This window comes from Rhinichthys klamathensis, unplaced genomic scaffold (assembly GCF_029890125.1).
Source record: "Rhinichthys klamathensis goyatoka isolate OS25496 unplaced genomic scaffold, OSU_Roscu_1.1 h1tg000217l_1, whole genome shotgun sequence".
Lineage (NCBI taxonomy): Eukaryota > Metazoa > Chordata > Actinopteri > Cypriniformes > Leuciscidae > Rhinichthys > Rhinichthys klamathensis.
Genome location: NW_026606742.1, coordinates 655089 through 672910, shown reverse-complemented (window position 1 = coordinate 672910; position 17822 = coordinate 655089). Strand labels below are relative to the sequence as shown.

At 36.3% G+C, this 17822-nt stretch overlaps 2 protein-coding genes across 4 annotated transcripts in view; both read right to left on the bottom strand.

Moving 5' to 3' along the window:
* The window catches only part of tomm40l (translocase of outer mitochondrial membrane 40 homolog, like), a 74728-nt gene that overhangs the window by 17476 nt on the left and 39430 nt on the right, over positions 1 to 17822 (bottom strand). The window lies entirely within an intron of this gene.
* LOC130097392 (probable ATP-dependent RNA helicase DDX6) lies at positions 122 to 13003 on the bottom strand. 3 transcript variants are annotated; one of them, XM_056264205.1, is made up of 13 exons: positions 12483 to 13003; positions 11814 to 11877; positions 11586 to 11690; positions 6716 to 6845; positions 6482 to 6628; positions 6286 to 6380; positions 6001 to 6123; positions 5776 to 5904; positions 3129 to 3245; positions 2941 to 3004; positions 2724 to 2825; positions 1274 to 1526; positions 122 to 1141 (listed from the first exon to the last, which is right to left on the bottom strand). In XM_056264205.1, exons 1-12 carry the CDS (start codon positions 12656 to 12658, stop codon positions 1294 to 1296), a joined length of 1485 nt encoding a protein of 494 aa, XP_056120180.1. In that variant the 5' UTR covers positions 12659 to 13003; the 3' UTR covers positions 122 to 1141; positions 1274 to 1293. The 3 variants fall into 3 exon arrangements, with proteins under 3 accessions (XP_056120180.1, XP_056120178.1, XP_056120179.1); XM_056264203.1 differs by having other exon boundaries at positions 122 to 1104; XM_056264204.1 differs by having other exon boundaries at positions 122 to 1099.

Below are 17822 nucleotides of genomic sequence, written 5' to 3'. Positions count from 1 at the left end.
CCACTTCATACATTCATTAATATCTAAAGAAATGAAAACTAAAATATGTAACGTAGAGGGAACAACAAAATGCTCTACTGATCAACCTTTGAATAAATGAAAATAAAATGAACCAAACAGCCCCTTTTGACAAATATTTGACGTATTGGTGCATTCAAATGTGAGGATTTGATTTTTAACATCATTTGTGGTGACTTAAATCAGCTTTCATGTAGTAGTCTGACATCTTTTACATTATGCCAGTTTTGGCATGCCCATTTAAATTAGGAATAGCTTATGTAGTAGTTTCAAAATCATATAAAAATAATATCAAAAGATACAAAAATTTCCTCAAATTGTCTACCTGTTTAAAAATCATAATTTACCTCCAAGTTTCTTAATGATTTCCAATGTACAATACTGTCAACCATTTGTCAATGACTGCCAATGAAACTTCAAAAAGCACCAATATTAATGCAAAAGATGTTTTTTTTCTCAGGCAGTTTAGTGCAATGTTAGTGTTGACACCTCAATCCTGAGCTCTGCAATATTTTAATGGATGCTGGTTTCTACAGCTGCCTCAGACTGAATATGAAAATAATTTGAAAAGGTTTCTCATGTTAGAAGTAAATCAATACCAATGATTCTTTCACAGAATCAGGTAGCACCGATGTGCTGCAAAACCCTGCGGTTTAGTCTTTGGGAATACTTCAACATAGCAATGACATATATCAGTCTAAGACAGAGACGATATATATTAAGGCACTTGGGTTAAACAAGTTTTGTTGTAGGGTTTGAGTATAAATTCTCAACTAATGATGCAAGCATGCTATGCTCCATTTTCACCAATACAGTTTTCTATCAAACAGGAACGGTTCTCTGAATGCTTTGTTTTTATTATTGCAAGTCTCAAATGGAATGTGTCATTTATAAAGAGGCATAACTCCCCAAAAATGAACAATGAATGCAAACAAAAGAGCAAAACATAAGCAGGGACAAAAAAAAAAAAAAAAAAAAAAATACTGTGGAGGTGGAAAAGATGAGGAAATATATGAGCCGAGTAGTAACTGGTTTGTGCAATAGGAGATGTTTGTGCAAAAGTCAGGTTCAATTTCTCCAACTGTCCTAGAAAGAGCAGATGGTAAAGTCACTCCAATGATCTCTGATTCAGATGGAAATATAACACATTGCAATATTAGATATCAGATCAATGAAGTAACTTTAGACTTTAATGAATTTCCCCATTACATGTGCATAATGTTCTTAACACGCCCACCCAACTGTATGCCTTCACCTGCTCTCTAATGTTGCTCCCTAAAGGGCGTCAGACCCTCTGGCAGGCTTAAACACCTCCGCTTCCGCCTCTGCTTCTGCTTCATCCTCACAGTCAGGGTCCACCGAGTGAAACTCTGCCACATACAGGCTCTTATCGATGCTGCCGGGAATGGGCTTTATGTCCGTCACCAGCTGGTCCTCAATGGTCTTCAGGTTAAAACGATCCTCAGCAGTAATGAGATTGATTGCCAAACCCAGATGTCCATACCTTCCTATAAATTAAACACAGAGACGGTAAATTATATATTATCAAATAAAAGCGGTTGTTATTTGAAGTGCTGCACCCTAATAGACTAGACAATAGATAGTTGACTAGAAGAGGCTAAGTCGACCAAAATTTAGTAGCAGAAAAAAATAAATAAATATTGCTTATCATTTGAAACATGCAAGTAGCAACTTTCAATGGCTGCTTGCTCTAACGTTAACCTAGATAAATGTGCGCTATTATTAGATGCATATCGAAGTGTTTGTGTGGAGTGTGGAAGCTAAAGTATAGCACGCTTCATGACGCTTCATGCATTTTTTCCTGACAACAGCGGAAAAAAATTAAAATACTCTGTCATTTTTGGTACTACATCATTCGAAACTGTAAAGGGTCTACTTTTATTTGTGCAATCCTAACCCAAACAAGAAAACACTGTGCTTTTGTAAAATAAAGATAACAAACAGGATGCGCTTTCTGACATCTCGGTCTCTGTGAACCGGAGCGCGTCAAAAATGAACCAAACTCAGCATATAGGCTACTTGCCTCACAGACATGAGAAATATATCTATAGAAAGCTTGAAATGTCTACTTTTAAACTAACCAATTCAAAACAAATCGAAAACAAATACTCTCTGCTTATGTAATCCGTACGTACCCCACACAGAAAACACCAGTTTATTAATACATAATTAAAATGTCTCTTTGCTATTTTTTCCGTCACATTCACAATCATTACTTTCGCTGGTGCTTTGCGGCAAGTTTCATGTGCGCTTGAGCTTGGAATATGCTATATTACGGCAATATATATATATATATATATATATATATATATATATATATATATATATATATTAAAGGCTCATTGTGGCTTAGTATTCCCCTCAGTATATATTTAAGTAATTAAATGTATATAATCGTGCGATTAGTCGACTAATGGCTTAAATGAATGACTAGAATTTGACTAGAAAAATCTTTAGCCAGGCACAGCCCTAGTAATTTAATTGTAAGAACACATTGAAAACTAAAATTTTATGTTAAAAATATTAAGTGGTATAAAAAAAAAATATATATATATATATATATATATATATATATATATATATATATATATATATATAATTTATAAAGTGTTCAAATTTTAAATATAAAAATGTAAATAATTTAATCCAAAACACTAAGCATTATTTATGCTTGTCAACTTCACCTGAGCGTCCTATGCGGTGCAGATACGTTTCTGCATTCCTGGGGAAGTCAAAGTTGATGACCACATTTACTGCCTGGATGTCAATGCCTCTAGTGAATAAATCTGTTTCAAGAGCACACATTCACTGAATTAGCAATAACAAAAATATAATATTATTAGGAAAAGAAAATTTTCTTTTTATGGTTGGGGTTATGCAAAAGAAAAGAGATAAACTCACCTGTGCAAACAAGGTTCCTGCAGAGTCCATTTCTGAAGTCGTGGAAAACACGGTTTCTGTATTCCTGCCATGTGAATGAAAGGAAGCACAATATGTTTGCAGCCACAAATAACTGCACAAATAAAGTTTCAAGCATTTGACTGAACAGATTTGAATTAAACTGGAACTAACAACAACAAAAGACGTACCTGCATCATCTTTGCATGAATGTAGAAGCAGGAGTAGCCCAGCTGCGTGATCTTCTTGGCCAAAAGCTCCACTCGCTGAGTAGAGTTACAGAAGATGATGGACTGATTGATTTGCAACTGTGGAGAGAACAAGAGCGTGGGGTCATGTCAGCTGTAGAAACAATGCATTCGGTTGTAATTCACTAAATCACAATACCACAACTGACAAACTTAGTCAGGGTCACACAATATTCAGCAATATTACTGATTATCAGATGAGAACTGAACAGAGCTGGACGATGACATCACTGTTTTGACATCTACAGAGCTACTTTATAGATGAATTGCACTCATTTCATATTTGATGATCTTTACTGTTCAGTGAATGACCTTAGCTGAACCGAGCTACATATTAAGAATATAGCCTTTGATATTAATAGAAACCATCCATATTATGATAGTTATATTATGTTAAGACAGTAGATTAACTATGCACTTTATTGTTGTTATTGATGCACATGCATTATCTGTATATTATTTTTACAGTAATATACAGTAGCGAGCGATGCTTCAAACACTACGATATGCAGTCTAAAATCGACTCAAAATATCAAACATGTTTTGTGCCCATTATACACTACTCGATTTTCTGTGAAATCTGTCAACTCCAAAATCTATTTTGTCTTGTAATTCTGAGAATTAGGGAAAAATCTAGGGCTGTAGTCAACCAAAGAAATCCTTAGTCGACCAAAGTCCTGTCCTGCGCAACGATTAGTCAACTAAAAAAAAAAAAAAAAAAAAAAAAAAAAACACGATGTTTTGATTGAACATTTTTTAACAATTGTCATAGCATTTATAAAACAACAACGAAAAAACATCAAAAATACATAAAACTATAATAATAATACAATTCTTTTAAAATTAAGTGATTTTTTTTTAACTGCAAAGTTAGGAGCTCTGTCCTAGGTCTATAGTAGGCTAACAGTCACAATCGCGCACCTGACCACACCACACGCTACACAAAATATAACTACTATCTGCCACAATGAAAAATCCTAACAAAAGCTCTCGTTTACAGGCTGTAGCCTATATTCTTCTTTACTTGTCTTTCAAAGCTATGGGTTAACTTTTGTCCAGCCGATCTAGGAGTTTTAAAACAAACAGACAAAAAAACCCAAAGAGCCTTAAAAACAATCCTAATAATAATAGGCTGTATTGTAGGACCGCATATAGGTTTATTTTCGTTTTGTTACATTATTTAGGCTATTTTCAAATGCATCAAGTGTACAAATAAAAACAAAAACATATCAAGAAAACACAATCTATTGAGTCAGCATGATAAAGCCGTTAAAGGGACTGCTCACGTCTTTTGCGCGCTCAAGTTCGATTTCAAATGTAGGCGCGCGGTGTGCGCGCTCATGATGGAAGCAACGCGCTCTTTTTTTTTCCAAGTGCGTCCACGCCGCATCGAGATAAAAACATATAGTGTATAAAAACATAAAAACCGAAACAAGTAGCATTCTAACTGAATGAATACAGCTAAACTACCTATATTCCTTACTGAGCACGAAGCAGCAGCGCAGCCAGCCACAGGGGGGAACCGAGTGTTCTATGTGTGTGCGCTAAACTGTGGCGCTGTTACAAAATAGCCTAAATTAAAGCATTTAAAGTTGGGGATAAACCATAGGCTAATTATTTTAGAATACAGTAATATATAACTGCTTATAAAGGAATAAATATCAAGGAGTAAATCATTGAAAATTTCTTTCTATTGGTAAAAAAAAAAAAAAAAAAAAAATACAACTGGTCGACCAATAAGAATGTCAGTCGACCAAGATGGCATCGACCGATTAGTCGACTAAACGACTAAAGTTGACAGCCCTAGAAAAATCTTTGCAAAAGTTTGGTTTGGTTCAATTTAAATGATTGATGTTAGTCCGGTTCATTTGAATAAGTGTAAACACTGTCATCCAATCCTTGGTGCGCACCAATACAGACTTCTGAAAATGTGGGTCTCGATCCGCTTCCAAACTAACTTTGGTGTGTTTTGACTGAAATATGAACGCAACATACATGGACCAAAGAAGGCTAAACGAACAAGAAACAGGACGTAATGTCACAAGATGCGACCCTAAAAAGGACAGAATGCTCAAGCATACTTGGTTTTTCTCGTCGTATTTGCAATATTGCCCACTACAGTTCAGTACTGTTGTCAGAACTGCGTCTTTCTTCTTGCAGCAGAACTTTGTTTGTGTGTGTAACGGAGGAATTTCTGGTGCTGTTTTGACTCCTTTACACATTTTATACACCCTGCACGAGTAAAAACTCCTTATATGTATGCGCATACTAATCCAGCACACAGCAATGGTTTGGAAGTTCGGCCCAGTGCTGTTTTTTTGTATCTATAGGTTCGGTGTTAAAAATGACAGTGTGAACGCTAAGCGAACCAGGACTAAAATGTATAATTCTATTTTTTGTTCCGGACCAAACGAACAGACCTACAAGTGTAAACAGACCCTAAATATATTTAAAGGAAAAAAAATCAAAAATCAAAACCAAGCTACAAAAATGACTCATCAAGGTTGTGACATGACATTTTACCCAGCCTAAATATAACTTGTTCTATTACCTAATTATTAAATGTTCTAAAGTGAAATTCACTATTTACCCTGGAGAACAGTGTGTTGAGGCAGTGGACTTTCTGTCTTTCTGTGACGTAAGCATAGTACTGGGTAATGCCCTTTAGGGTCAGTTCCTCCATCAGATTAATCTCATAGGGCTTCTGCAGGTGCTTTGCCTACAGACACACAAAAGCGAATAAATAGAAAACCTTCAGATGTAAAAAGAGAGAAGCAGAATGTAAGCATAAATGTGTTTAAAAGATTTCTCTGACCATGAATGTCTGTACGCTGATGGGGAACGTGGCCGAATAGAGCAGTATCTGTCTGTTCTTCGCAAGGAAACCAATGATGTCCTCAATGAGAACCACAAAGTCCCGAGAGAGCAGCTTATCAGCCTATAATAAAACAGGCAATGAACAGCTTGAACTTTTATATTGGTGGTATTAACATCTAAACACCTAAATAACTATTGTAAGACGTGCAATTATGATAGTGTGCAACAGGGAATAACATTTTATAAATATTCTGATGGCCATGTAAGCTTGTGCGATGCTCACCTCATCCATAACCATCATCTGAACTTTATCCACTTTGGCTATGCCCTTTTTTATCAAGTCCAAAATTCTGCCAGGTGTTGCTATAACAACATGAACTGCAGAAGAGAGTTTTAAACAACATGTTTTTATTGCAGAAGATGATCACACTGTAATCTCTTTATGATTAGGTATATTTTATGTGATTACTGAGCATTACCTGTCTCATCCAGGCGCATAATATCATCTCGAAGGTTTGTACCACCTGTGGTTGCCATGACTTTGACACCGCCCAGGTGTTTGCTGATCTGAATACTGATCTGACTGACCTGCAGAGCTAGTTCACGAGTGGGAACCATCACGATGGCTGCAGGCAAAGAGAAATATAGCACAGTAAAAAAAAGGGGGATAAAAAATGTACATCTTGGTAAAAAGTTTTGGGAGAGAGCGATACCCTGAATATGATCCTTTTTCATGTCAATTCTCTCCAGTAGGGGGATCAGGTATGCACCACTCTTTCCTGTCCCGTTTTTGGCACGAGCCAGTATATCACGTCCAGAGAGGGCAATAGGAATACTCTCCTCCTAAAATAAAAAATAAAATAAAAAATTAATTAAGCATAAACACTGAAGATACCAATATTTTTCAGAAAGATTGGTAGGTTGATTAAAAGATTAAAAATGATCATTTGTAATAATACAAATAATAAGTTTAAATTTTATGTATAGGGCTGTCAAGTGAATCAAATTTTTTATCTAATGATATGATGTGTCATAGTCTGTATTGAGATGAGAAAAGCATCAAATAGACATTACAAAAAGTAGCTTTAAAAAGACAAGTTGTATTTGATTCGACATAGAATTTATTACACATAAACTTTTAGGCTACAACTGCCATGATTTTTTTTTTTTTTAGAAGCTGCATCTGAATTAGTATTTAGATACATTTACAGACCGTTTATTGCAGCTCAGAGGTGGCATGGATGCATTTACACTGCAATTACAATTAAATAATGCCAATATATTAATGGGTTTCAAATGGATATTTAGGGATAGTTCACTCAAAAATGAAAATCATTTAGAATTTTATTTAAAAAATATGTCTAAGTATTGTTGTTGTTCATACAATAAGTCAATGGTAACCAAAACAGTTTGGTTTCCAACATTCTTCAAAATATATTCTTTTAAAATCCGCATAAGAAAGTCATACAGATTTGAAATGACATGAGGATGAGTAACTGATCTTTTTTTTTTTCAATTAAATTATACCTTAAATAAGAAACTGAAATTGCCAGTAGGTGGTGGTTAATGTCTTAATGAGTGAGTTATAAAGTTATTCATTCATTCGATAGTTCAAAAGGCTGATTCATTCAGGAATTAAGTAAACGGCTCTCTCGTTCAGAACGCGCTTGCTTGGCGACGCACAACAGTTTTGCTCTGGCTTTATAGGTAATATTTCCATTGGCAAAATGGAGCAAAAACAGACAATATTGTGTGTACAAAACACAATATTAACTATTTTATTGAACTGTTGTATAAAATTTATATACAATTTGCACTCGTGCTATTCAGGACAAATATCATACGATATAAATATGAGACAAAAACTCGTACAGGGGAATCTTTTCCCCAATATCTTGAATTTTAGGGGCATTCTATACTCTATAGCAGCCTTTCTCAAAGTGGGTGCCGCGGCACACTGGGGTGCCCCCTGACTTTGTCAGGGGTGCCGCCAAAAAATTACGTAGGCTAAAAATATATATATATATTTGAATTTACATAAATACATTCTTCTTCTTTTTAAACATATGAACGTATTAATAAAATTGTACATATATTTTAGATAAATATATATATATAAAATTAACCATAAAAATCCGTCTCACAAGACCGAAGCAAGACACACACACAACTTGACGCAAGTGACGCAACCCATAGCACCGCGTTATAGCAACAACACTGACCGCGCGAACACGCGTCACACAGCAACTGCAGGCTCTGACAAACACACATACAAACTATACTATACTTCTGCATAACGTGTCTCTTTTTACAACAAAAATGTGAATTCTGCCGGTATTCAGACAGTCCCATGCATACAGATACAGATCCGGCCTACAATCGCCTACGTAGGTGAAATTTGTTTGACATTTCGTCCCCTTGGAATTATAAGGTTCTATCTGACATTTTTGTCAAAATTGAGTTATTCACATATTCTTATTCTGTGACAACTTATTTACATTATGTGATGTGTTTTTTTTTTATTGTGTCCATTGTGGGACTTTTTATTGAAAAAACTAAAAGGTTCTATCTACAAAATCGAACTCTAACTTGGCTCTATAAGGTTCTATCTGCGTGAGCCAATCAGCACTTCGAATGCACAGAAGAGGACCAATCAGAATCAACTTTATATGTCATGTCGCAGGCTTTTTCCTTGAAGACAAAAAGAAACCCCATAAAGGCATAATGCTATACATTTACAGTAAATTAAATATTCACTAAATTGTGTAGTGTTATGAAGTGGCTTCAATTTGACCATTTTCTTTATAGTGTATTGGTTATTATTATTAATTATCAATGAGGTTATTATTAATAACTATTATTATTATAGTTCTTATTATCTGAATTATACAAATATGCAGTGGGTAAATTGAATATAAAAAAAAAAAACATTTAACATGCAAGTGTGTGTGTGTGTGCGCGAGTGTGTGAAAATGTGTGTGTGTGCGAAAGTGTGTGTGTGACTGTGTGTGCGAGTGTGTGAAAGTATGTGTGTGTGTGTGTGTGTGCGCGCGCGTGTGTGTGTGTGTGTGTGTGTGTGTGTGTGAAAGTGTGTGTGTGTGTGTGTGTGTGTGTGTGTGTGTGTGTGTGTGTGTGTGTGTGTGTGTGAAAGTGTGTGACTGTGTGTGTGTGAGTGAGAGAGAGTGTGTGTGTGTGTGTGATTAAAAAATTAGTCTGACATTTTTTGAGATCATAATAGTCAGTGAATAATTTTTCAATGATTATTAAACTTTATGAATTAATTTGCTGAAGCATGTCGATTTTCTTGTAGTTTTTAAAGTCTTGAAATGTCTTAATTTTTACAATTTTAAGCCTTAAAGGTCAAATAGTTAACAATTTCATTGATGGGGTCTTAATTACAACAATAAACGTTAGCATGTTATTTCAGCCATACTGATGTCTAGAGAGAAAGCCATTTCATCTGGCCCACTTTAGCTGGAATAAAGTCCTGCTCAGATGTATTACAGTAGCTGCTTTCTGTCTAAACAAAAGAAAGATTAAAGTAACAATTTCTGCAATAATGTGTTTAATTACCCACCAAATTGGTAACGAAAATTAAGATTCTGCACTGGACAAAATATTTAGACCTACCTTGCTTAATTTGAAATGTCCTAAATACATGGAAGTGCTAAAAAATATGAAATAAATGTCATAGAAAGGATAAAATTTTACTTTCGAACACATGTTGAGACATTGTTACAACATTCATTTTATATTTAATGTTCAAATAATGTTTTGGCAGATAGAACCTTATAATTCTAAGCGAAAAGTGTTTTTTTAGAATTAGAAGGTTCTATCTGCGTTTGACCCATTCCAAAAAAACCCATTTACAAATTTGAGAGGATTTTGATATTGTATATTTAGAATACATTTAGGGTCCCTGTTATTTTCATGTTTGAAAGAAACTTGTTCCCCATATAAATTTTCCTATATGTAATGCAAAAACTTTGAAGCTCAATATCTCAAAACTGCTCAGAACGCAGATAGAACCTTATAATTCCAAGGGGACGATTTCTAATCGTAAACACAGCCATGTTGAAGCCTGCAGTAATGTTTTTCATTGATGTTATGGCAGTCCACTCTGCTTATTGTTTTTCGAGAATCTTGCACTCCTGTTTGTCATTGTGCACGAAACTTCATGCCAATAAATCATCAGAAATATTGCTGACTTGTGCGCGTCTCAAGCGCACTCTTTACGCTCGTGCTAATGCCTGTTAGTTGTCCGTGGATTTGCCTATATTTGGCGCTGAAAATGGAAACGTCTTTAGACATGGAAAATCGATTTTACAATCGATTCAATGAACGTTTATGTCTCAAAAATCGATCAGGATTTTTTCACAAAAGTGATAGCCCTGTAAAGTTGTTATTATTATTGTTATTGTTATTGTTATTTACAGTTCGTATTATGCTCTGTTCATTACTGTTCTGTCTAAATAAACAGGACATTTGCATTTACATTTGGGTTATGCAGTGTTTTTAATTTATATTTTACACTGGGGTGCCTTGAGATTTTATGCACTTTTGAAAGGTGCCCGACTGAAAAAAGTTTGAGAAAGGCTGCTCTATAGGCTCCATCACGCAGTGAGTTGTTGCCCTGCATCATGTTTGTCACCAATCAGGTCTGGGGTGGGGCAGGCATTCTTTTTCCATAACTAATTAAAGCAACACCATGTGATTTTTCCTCAGCGGTCGCCCTACAGGTTGGAAGCAGAATTGTCCATTACTGCTGTCGTAAATAATTTAGCCTTCCGCAGCCGACTGTCGCACGCGCACGCTCGCTGTTTATCCAGCACTGGCTTTGGAATCAACAATGGCAGACATCCCAACCTGCAAGAAGTCATTTCAGGGAGGTATCTTGGTGACTGGATTGTTGACGGGGGGACGGGGGGTGGGGCTGGTGGCGGGTTGACTAGCTTTCGTGAGGCACACTCGCAAGGTCTCTCGCTCTCTCTCTCTCTGCCGTGCTCGCGCTATGTATGTTATGCGCGCAGTATGTTCTGTCTCGCATGCGCGCTCTAGATTCCGGCAGATCTGAACTAATTTGCGGGCATCAGGGAGACGCAGGAGACTCCCGGGAGACTTGGGATGTCTGCAATGGCCACAGACAATTTGAGGAAGTGGTGGGGGAAGTGACGTATGCCGTAAAGCAGTCGAATTTTGTAGTTCTTTTTGTGCACGGGTTCCTACCCGAAACCCGAAGTTACATAGTGCCAGTAAAAGCGATACAGACCACGTCAGGCTATGGCAGACGTGTCATTTAACTTATTTTAAGTCGATGTACCATCACAAGGGTCTTGGAAATATATTATGAAGGTTGAAAAACTACATAGTGTTACTTTAATTCAATTAAGAGCCCTAATAAAAGAGCCCTAAAAAACATGGCACTATTGAATACTTGATTCTGTTTGGATGACAGATGTTCTACAGTGCTTAATAATATTCTAGATAAAGAATTTAAAAAGGGAGGGCACTGGTTTTTATCTAGCATATTCTTATGCAAAAATTGTCTACTAGTCTAGGTTTTGCATTTGCCGCATCTATTACCTGAATGGGGGAGGGCTTTTCCCAACCCATCTCAAAAATGCCCATCAGCAGCTCTCTCTTCAAGCAGTAGTCCTCAAACTCATTTCCTTTGGTTGCAGTCACATCCTTGAGAAAAAGAAAGAGCATGAAATAGTTGGATCAGAAGGAGATTGTATCAGCATTACACTATTTGGGGACTCTGAGTACACTGTTATTTTATTTTATTTTAAATTTCACTAAAAGACTTACGGAAGTTTTGACTCTATTGTCCTTAGAGGGAAGCTGTAGGCTTCTTTTCCAGTCGTCACCAAACCTGTGTGTAAGTAGTGTAAGTGAAGAATTATGAATATATACAGTATACATAAACAGATTGCACACCACCATTTAAAAGTTTATTTCTAAAGAAATTACTACTTTTATTCAGCAAGGACACATTAAATAGGTAAAATTTGACAGTAAAGACATTTATAATGTTACGAAAGATTTCTATTTCGAATAAATGCTGTTTCTTTTAACTTTCTAAAAACAATCCCATCAAAGAATCCTAAAAAAATTGTAGCATAGTTTACTTTCCATGAAACTGCTTTTAACACGGATTAAAAAGAAAGAAAGAAATGTTTCTTGAGCAGCAAATCAGCATATTACAAAGATTTCCGAGAGATCATGTGACACTGAAGAAAATTCCATCACAGAAATAAATTTGATTTTTAAATATATTAAAATAGAAAACAGTTATTTGAAATTGTCTTTACTGTCATTTATCAAATAAATGCAGCCTTAAGAGAGCATAAGAGACTTCTTTTAAAAACATTAAAAAGTAAAAAACTTCAGAAAGGTAGTGTACACAGACATGTTATATATAATGGACACATTCTAGCTAAGCAATCAAGTTTGTTAATGTGACAATGATAAGCTTACCTGATGCCAGGTCCTTCCTGAAATGCATTGGTTTCAGGTTTCTGGGTCCCCATGGGCTGAGGACTTGCAGTTTGGGGTCCTAATTGAGAAGGGGCTTTAGGCTGTCCTACAAACTGCCTGTTGTGTGTGTTCAACCCCATGACAGCTGGGCCAGCATTCTCCATCCTTGTTGCCATTTTATCACTGCTTTGTGGGTATTTTCAGTTTATATTATTTTTCCCACGTCTTTTTCACTTTCGAATGCCTTACCAAGGTCTAATAAGATCTAATGAACCTTCACAGTGTCCACAAGGTCTCAGTAAAACGGTTTCACTAAAGAATCTTTTTTTTTTTTAGATATTTACAAATTCAACATATAGCTTAGGCTCTATTAATAAGAGCAATGCTGCCACCCAAGGTGTTTTACAAGACCTCTTCTAAAAGAAGAGAAATAAATATTTATTTGCATAAATATTGCACACCTGCACGCAGTATAGAAAATTATACCTGGACAGGTGTGATAAATAACTAGTCTGCTAAGGCAATGGGAAGTACAGAAAGACCTAATGCTCCGAAGCCCAGAACTTTCTTTTTGTGTCTACACAATATTTACACTGTGCAAATACAGTGCTTTGTGGTCTTTTGGCTGCCGGTTTTCACTCTTTCTTGTTCAGATGCAGTAAAACTCTCAAATGTCCTGATCAGGGAGACCAGTCTTGGTTCATTTATACATTTGCCTGGCAGGTAGAATTAATTCCAGCACATCTGAGAGTAGAATCACACATTCAAAAAATGAATAGTCAAAGTAACACTTCAGGGTGACGCAGTTCAAAAGTCAAACAGCGCTGAAAACAAGCCAGTTCTATGAATAGCCAGTTGAAAGTCTTGTGTATGTCCTTTCCTCTGTGTTGCCCTCCAGTTGTGTCCACGCCTGTTCCAACTGCAGAAAAACAATATGGAAATCAAAGACATTTCACTCTGCAAATTACAAATTACCTGGAAAATTTCTGGAAGCTTTGAGGGATTCCAAATATATATTTTTTATGCTTTTACAGAAATGAATATATTAACTGTTATTTTTTTTGTGGAACCAATAGTTATTATTGTAACGTTAATTTATTGTAAATGGATTTTTTTTTTAATAAATCTGCGAATGTGATAAAAATGCTAAATGCTTCCCTGACAAAATGCTTCCCTGTTACTGTGGTGGTAACTTACCGTGGTACAGTGATGGTAAATATAAATGGAGATACAATAGTATCTTGATTTGCACCATAATGATGATTCCCATATTAAAAAAAAAACATACGTATTTATGTGATAATTAAAGGAACTACATTGAATTAACACGGTAAAAATAAATAAAAACATTGTAACATTATTGTACTTTTTTTGTCAGCGTCATTAACAGTGCAACTTTCTCCCAGTTAAAATGTCTTACTTTCAAACGGTTGGTAAATCAATGTCACTGGCTTAGAATCATATTTACTTTCCCTTGTTTACAAATAATTACTTTTTAGCACATTCAAATCAAAACTTTTACATTACCACCTTTAAACGGAAAAATACATTAACGGGCAGCGTGTCTCTTCAATAGTTTTCACAACCATCGAATATGAAATAAAAGTCTGGTTTTAACTTTTTAAACACGAGCATCTCAGACGAACAATGAGACAGATTATTGTTTCCAGGACACAAATAATATAAACATCGCTTTACATATTAGTTACTTTAAGGCAAATCATAAAAAATGCCGAACAGACTGACATCAAATTGTTTAGTTAGCAGATGATTTGTGCTAAGCTAGGTGGTTACTGGTTAACCTTACAATATTACTTCATAATACACGACAGTAAAAACCAAACATTTACCTTTATTCGTATCAATATCCTATGCTGCCTTACATATTAGGTAAATTACTTGGTTATCAATGTGGTATTTATTTCTCACGTCGCTACAAGCAGCTCGTCTCTTTGTTGTATTTCTGTCAACACGGTCGACATGTATTGAACGTCATTGGGGTTCATATGAGCACTGCACATGTGAAATGCTGCCATCAACGGTACGGAGGCTCTTATGACCCTAACTATCAACTATTGATTTGTTTACTGCGTTTCTTTCTTTTTCTAATTAAAAAACGACTATGGTAACCATAGAGTATTTTAGGCATTCTTTGTCATAATAAATAATGCAAAATAACAATAAACAAATATAAATATAATATTTATTATATTGAAATACAAAAAATAATATTAATTAATAATGAATGATTTCAGAATCCTACTGTTACTCAAATTTATGGTGACTAATACTTATCAAGTTACCACAGTTTTATTGTAGTAACAATTGCTACATTTGGCCAAATACAGATGCAAAACAGCTCTGGAAACAACAATGCATTAATGAAAATAGTGGATTATTTATTACTGCATTTGACATTCAATTTATAAAAAAAAACAGAACAAACATCTAGTTAGGGGGAAAAAGCATTGAATCTAATTTGGTTATGTTATGAACACCTTTCAGTTGTTTAGTTTACTGCAACAGGAACTGGTAACTAGTCACAGCAAAAGTTTCATGTGCATCTGGCCAGTTCCTTTTGAGGAAATGATGAGGTAACATGGTAATATACAGGTTCAACAGTATGAAAGTCTGGCACATAGAGCACATAACCACATCCTTAAAGGATAGTTCACCCAAAAATGAAAATTTTGTCATCATTTACTTACCCTCAAGTTGTTCCAAACCTGCATGAATTTCTTTCTTCTGCTGAACACAAGCATACATAACTGTAATTCATTATAATTTCATTTTAGAGTAGGGGTGTCAAAGAAATTAGGTCATGAGCCGCATTGGACTAAATGGCACCATTATGTGGGCCAATACATTTTTTTTTTAATTATGTGTAAAACCATGGAGAGTGTATGCGCAATACATGCTCACTAGTAAAGCAACTTTACGCTGCATTAATAAGCAATTTTGAGGAACAAAGCACAATTCAGAATTGACTCATTTAATCAAAAAAAGGTTACGTTCTGGGTGTGTTTGGGTCATTTTGACCCGGAGAGGATTTTCCCCCCAGAAAAATGCTAGTTCTACTACTTCCCCAAACATTTTTGAGAATTTTTGTAATTTTATTTAATAATAAAAAAAACTCGTCCCTGTTGTGTCCTGTGCGCACCTGGACCGAGCACAGGTTTTCAGACAATCTGAACAGCTCTTTGTCTGCTTAGGAGGTCAGCAGAAGGGGAAGGCTATCTCCAAACAGAGAATGGCCCACTGGATTGTGGACGCCATTCTCCGGGCTTATTAAGTCCAAAATCTACTGTGCCCATTAGGAGGGAGAGCTCACTCCATTTAAGGCATTGCTGCCACTTAGGATTTGGCAAACGGTGCTTCACTAGCAGACATATGTAGAGCTGTGGGCTGGGCTATACCCAACATTAATCTCAGAATGGAACCAGTTTCATCTTGAGTTTTTGGTGACATCAGGGAAGTCTTGGACAAACTGTCTGGGTGTAGTGCTTACACTAAAACGTGCGCTCTATCGGTCTAGTTGAGTTCCCCTTGAATGGTGAAACCTTCTCCATCATTTCACACTCTCTAGTCGAGTTTTGTGGAGGAAACCTTAACAACCAGGTGTACGCAGCTTTTTTCCTAAAATTACTTCCAAAATCAGAAACAGGCCCTACAGCTACAGTGACCTCTTTGAGGTGAGTAGGTCCTTGGAAGGGAGACCTGAGGTAATTTACCCTGGGTGTTAGAAGGTTACAAGTGAGCGTTGTTGCACTTGTCATTTGCACGCAGAGGCTTGCTCACATTTGCACCACCTTTTCTCGTGACACAGTACAGCAGTTGTCGTGGCGTTTAGTAGAGGGGCCCCTTAGTGTTGGTTCGACACCACGTTGAACGTGACCATGAGAAAGGTAACGTTTTGGTTATCCTCGTTCTCTGAAGGAGGGATCTCTCCTGACACAACTGATGACTGCTGAATGGCCGAGATGCTACCTCGGCTCCTCAGCACAAATCTGAAAGGTGTATTGCATTCCAGCGGCTTTCTATATGTCAGTTGGCATGGCTTGGCATGCAAATTCCACATGCCAATTCCATTGTCCTGATACTCTCAGTGGTGATTGGGGCTCCCAAGGACGACCCCCTTAGTGTCACTTTGACACATCTCCATTGCCTCCATTAGGGACGAGGGTTACCATTGAACTGAGATGTTCTTATAGACAAACTATTTTGAGTATTACACACTTTTCATAGAGATTAACTTTGTCCTATTCTGAACTGCATCCAATATCCATTCATTATCCAACATTGCCATACACGTGCACACACACACACACACACACACACACACACACACACACACACACACACACACACACACACACACACACACACACACACACACACACACACACACACACACACACACACACACACACACACACACACACACACACACACACACACACACACACACACACACAAACTCTGTTTGCTCCACAATGACCCCACCAAGTCTTTCTTTCTTGTTCTTCATTTCATCACATCTTCCAGACAAAATATTATAACAATGTGTTTTGGGATTTTCATGTTTCACAATAAAGCTGACAAAAGTAATAGCACAGAGAAGATAAATGTCACATAGCACCCTGCTTATTCATTTAGTGTCAGCACAATGGTCAAGAAGCTGTCTGTGTGTGAGCTTCTTGATCAAAGACATTGCAACAAATGATAAGGAACAATCTTCTGATGTTGACATTGAAAGAAGGACTTTTTTGTAGCAGGGTCACTGCAGGGCAAAGACAGTTCAAAAGTGTGTGTGTCCCGACGTTATGGAAAAAAAGTCCCCACATGGATAGAAATGCCAGAAATGTTTGATCTTGTAGGGAAATTTTTTGGTACCCATGAAGAAAACGGCTTATAAATCATACTACCGGTAAATTATGTTTTTTTTAATAACAGAATGTAGAAAGTGAGGGTTGTTTAGGGGTAGGGTTAGGGGATAGAATATATTTTTTATAGAATAAAAATCATAAAGTCCCCATGAAATATGGAAACCCAACAAGTGTGTGTTTGTGCACATGTGTGGTAATGTTGAAAGCATGAATGGATATTGGATGCATTTCAGAATAGGATAAAGTTCATCTCTGTGAAAAGGAAAGAATGTAATACTCAAAATAGTTTGTGTACATGAACATGCGTTTTGTGTGCGCACACGTGCTTGCACTTGTGTGTGCCTACAGGTTTGGTAATGTTGGATGGATGAATGGATATTGGATGCAGCTCAGAATAGGATAAAGTTCATCTCTGTGAAAAGGAATGTGTAATACTCAAAACAGTTTGTGCACA

Bases quoted from the DNA above. Each gene is read 5' to 3' on its own strand.
- LOC130097392 (XM_056264205.1), bottom strand. From the start codon at position 12,658: ATGGCAACAAGGATGGAGAATGCTGGCCCAGCTGTCATGGGGTTGAAC. The intron at 6,629-6,715 runs GTATCGCTCTCT...CTTTGCCTGCAG, and splicing joins GAAAAAGGATCATATTCAGG to CCATCGTGATGGTTCCCACT. The intron at 6,124-6,285 runs GTGAGCATCGCA...GTTTTATTATAG, and splicing joins AGATGATGGTTATGGATGAG to GCTGATAAGCTGCTCTCTCG.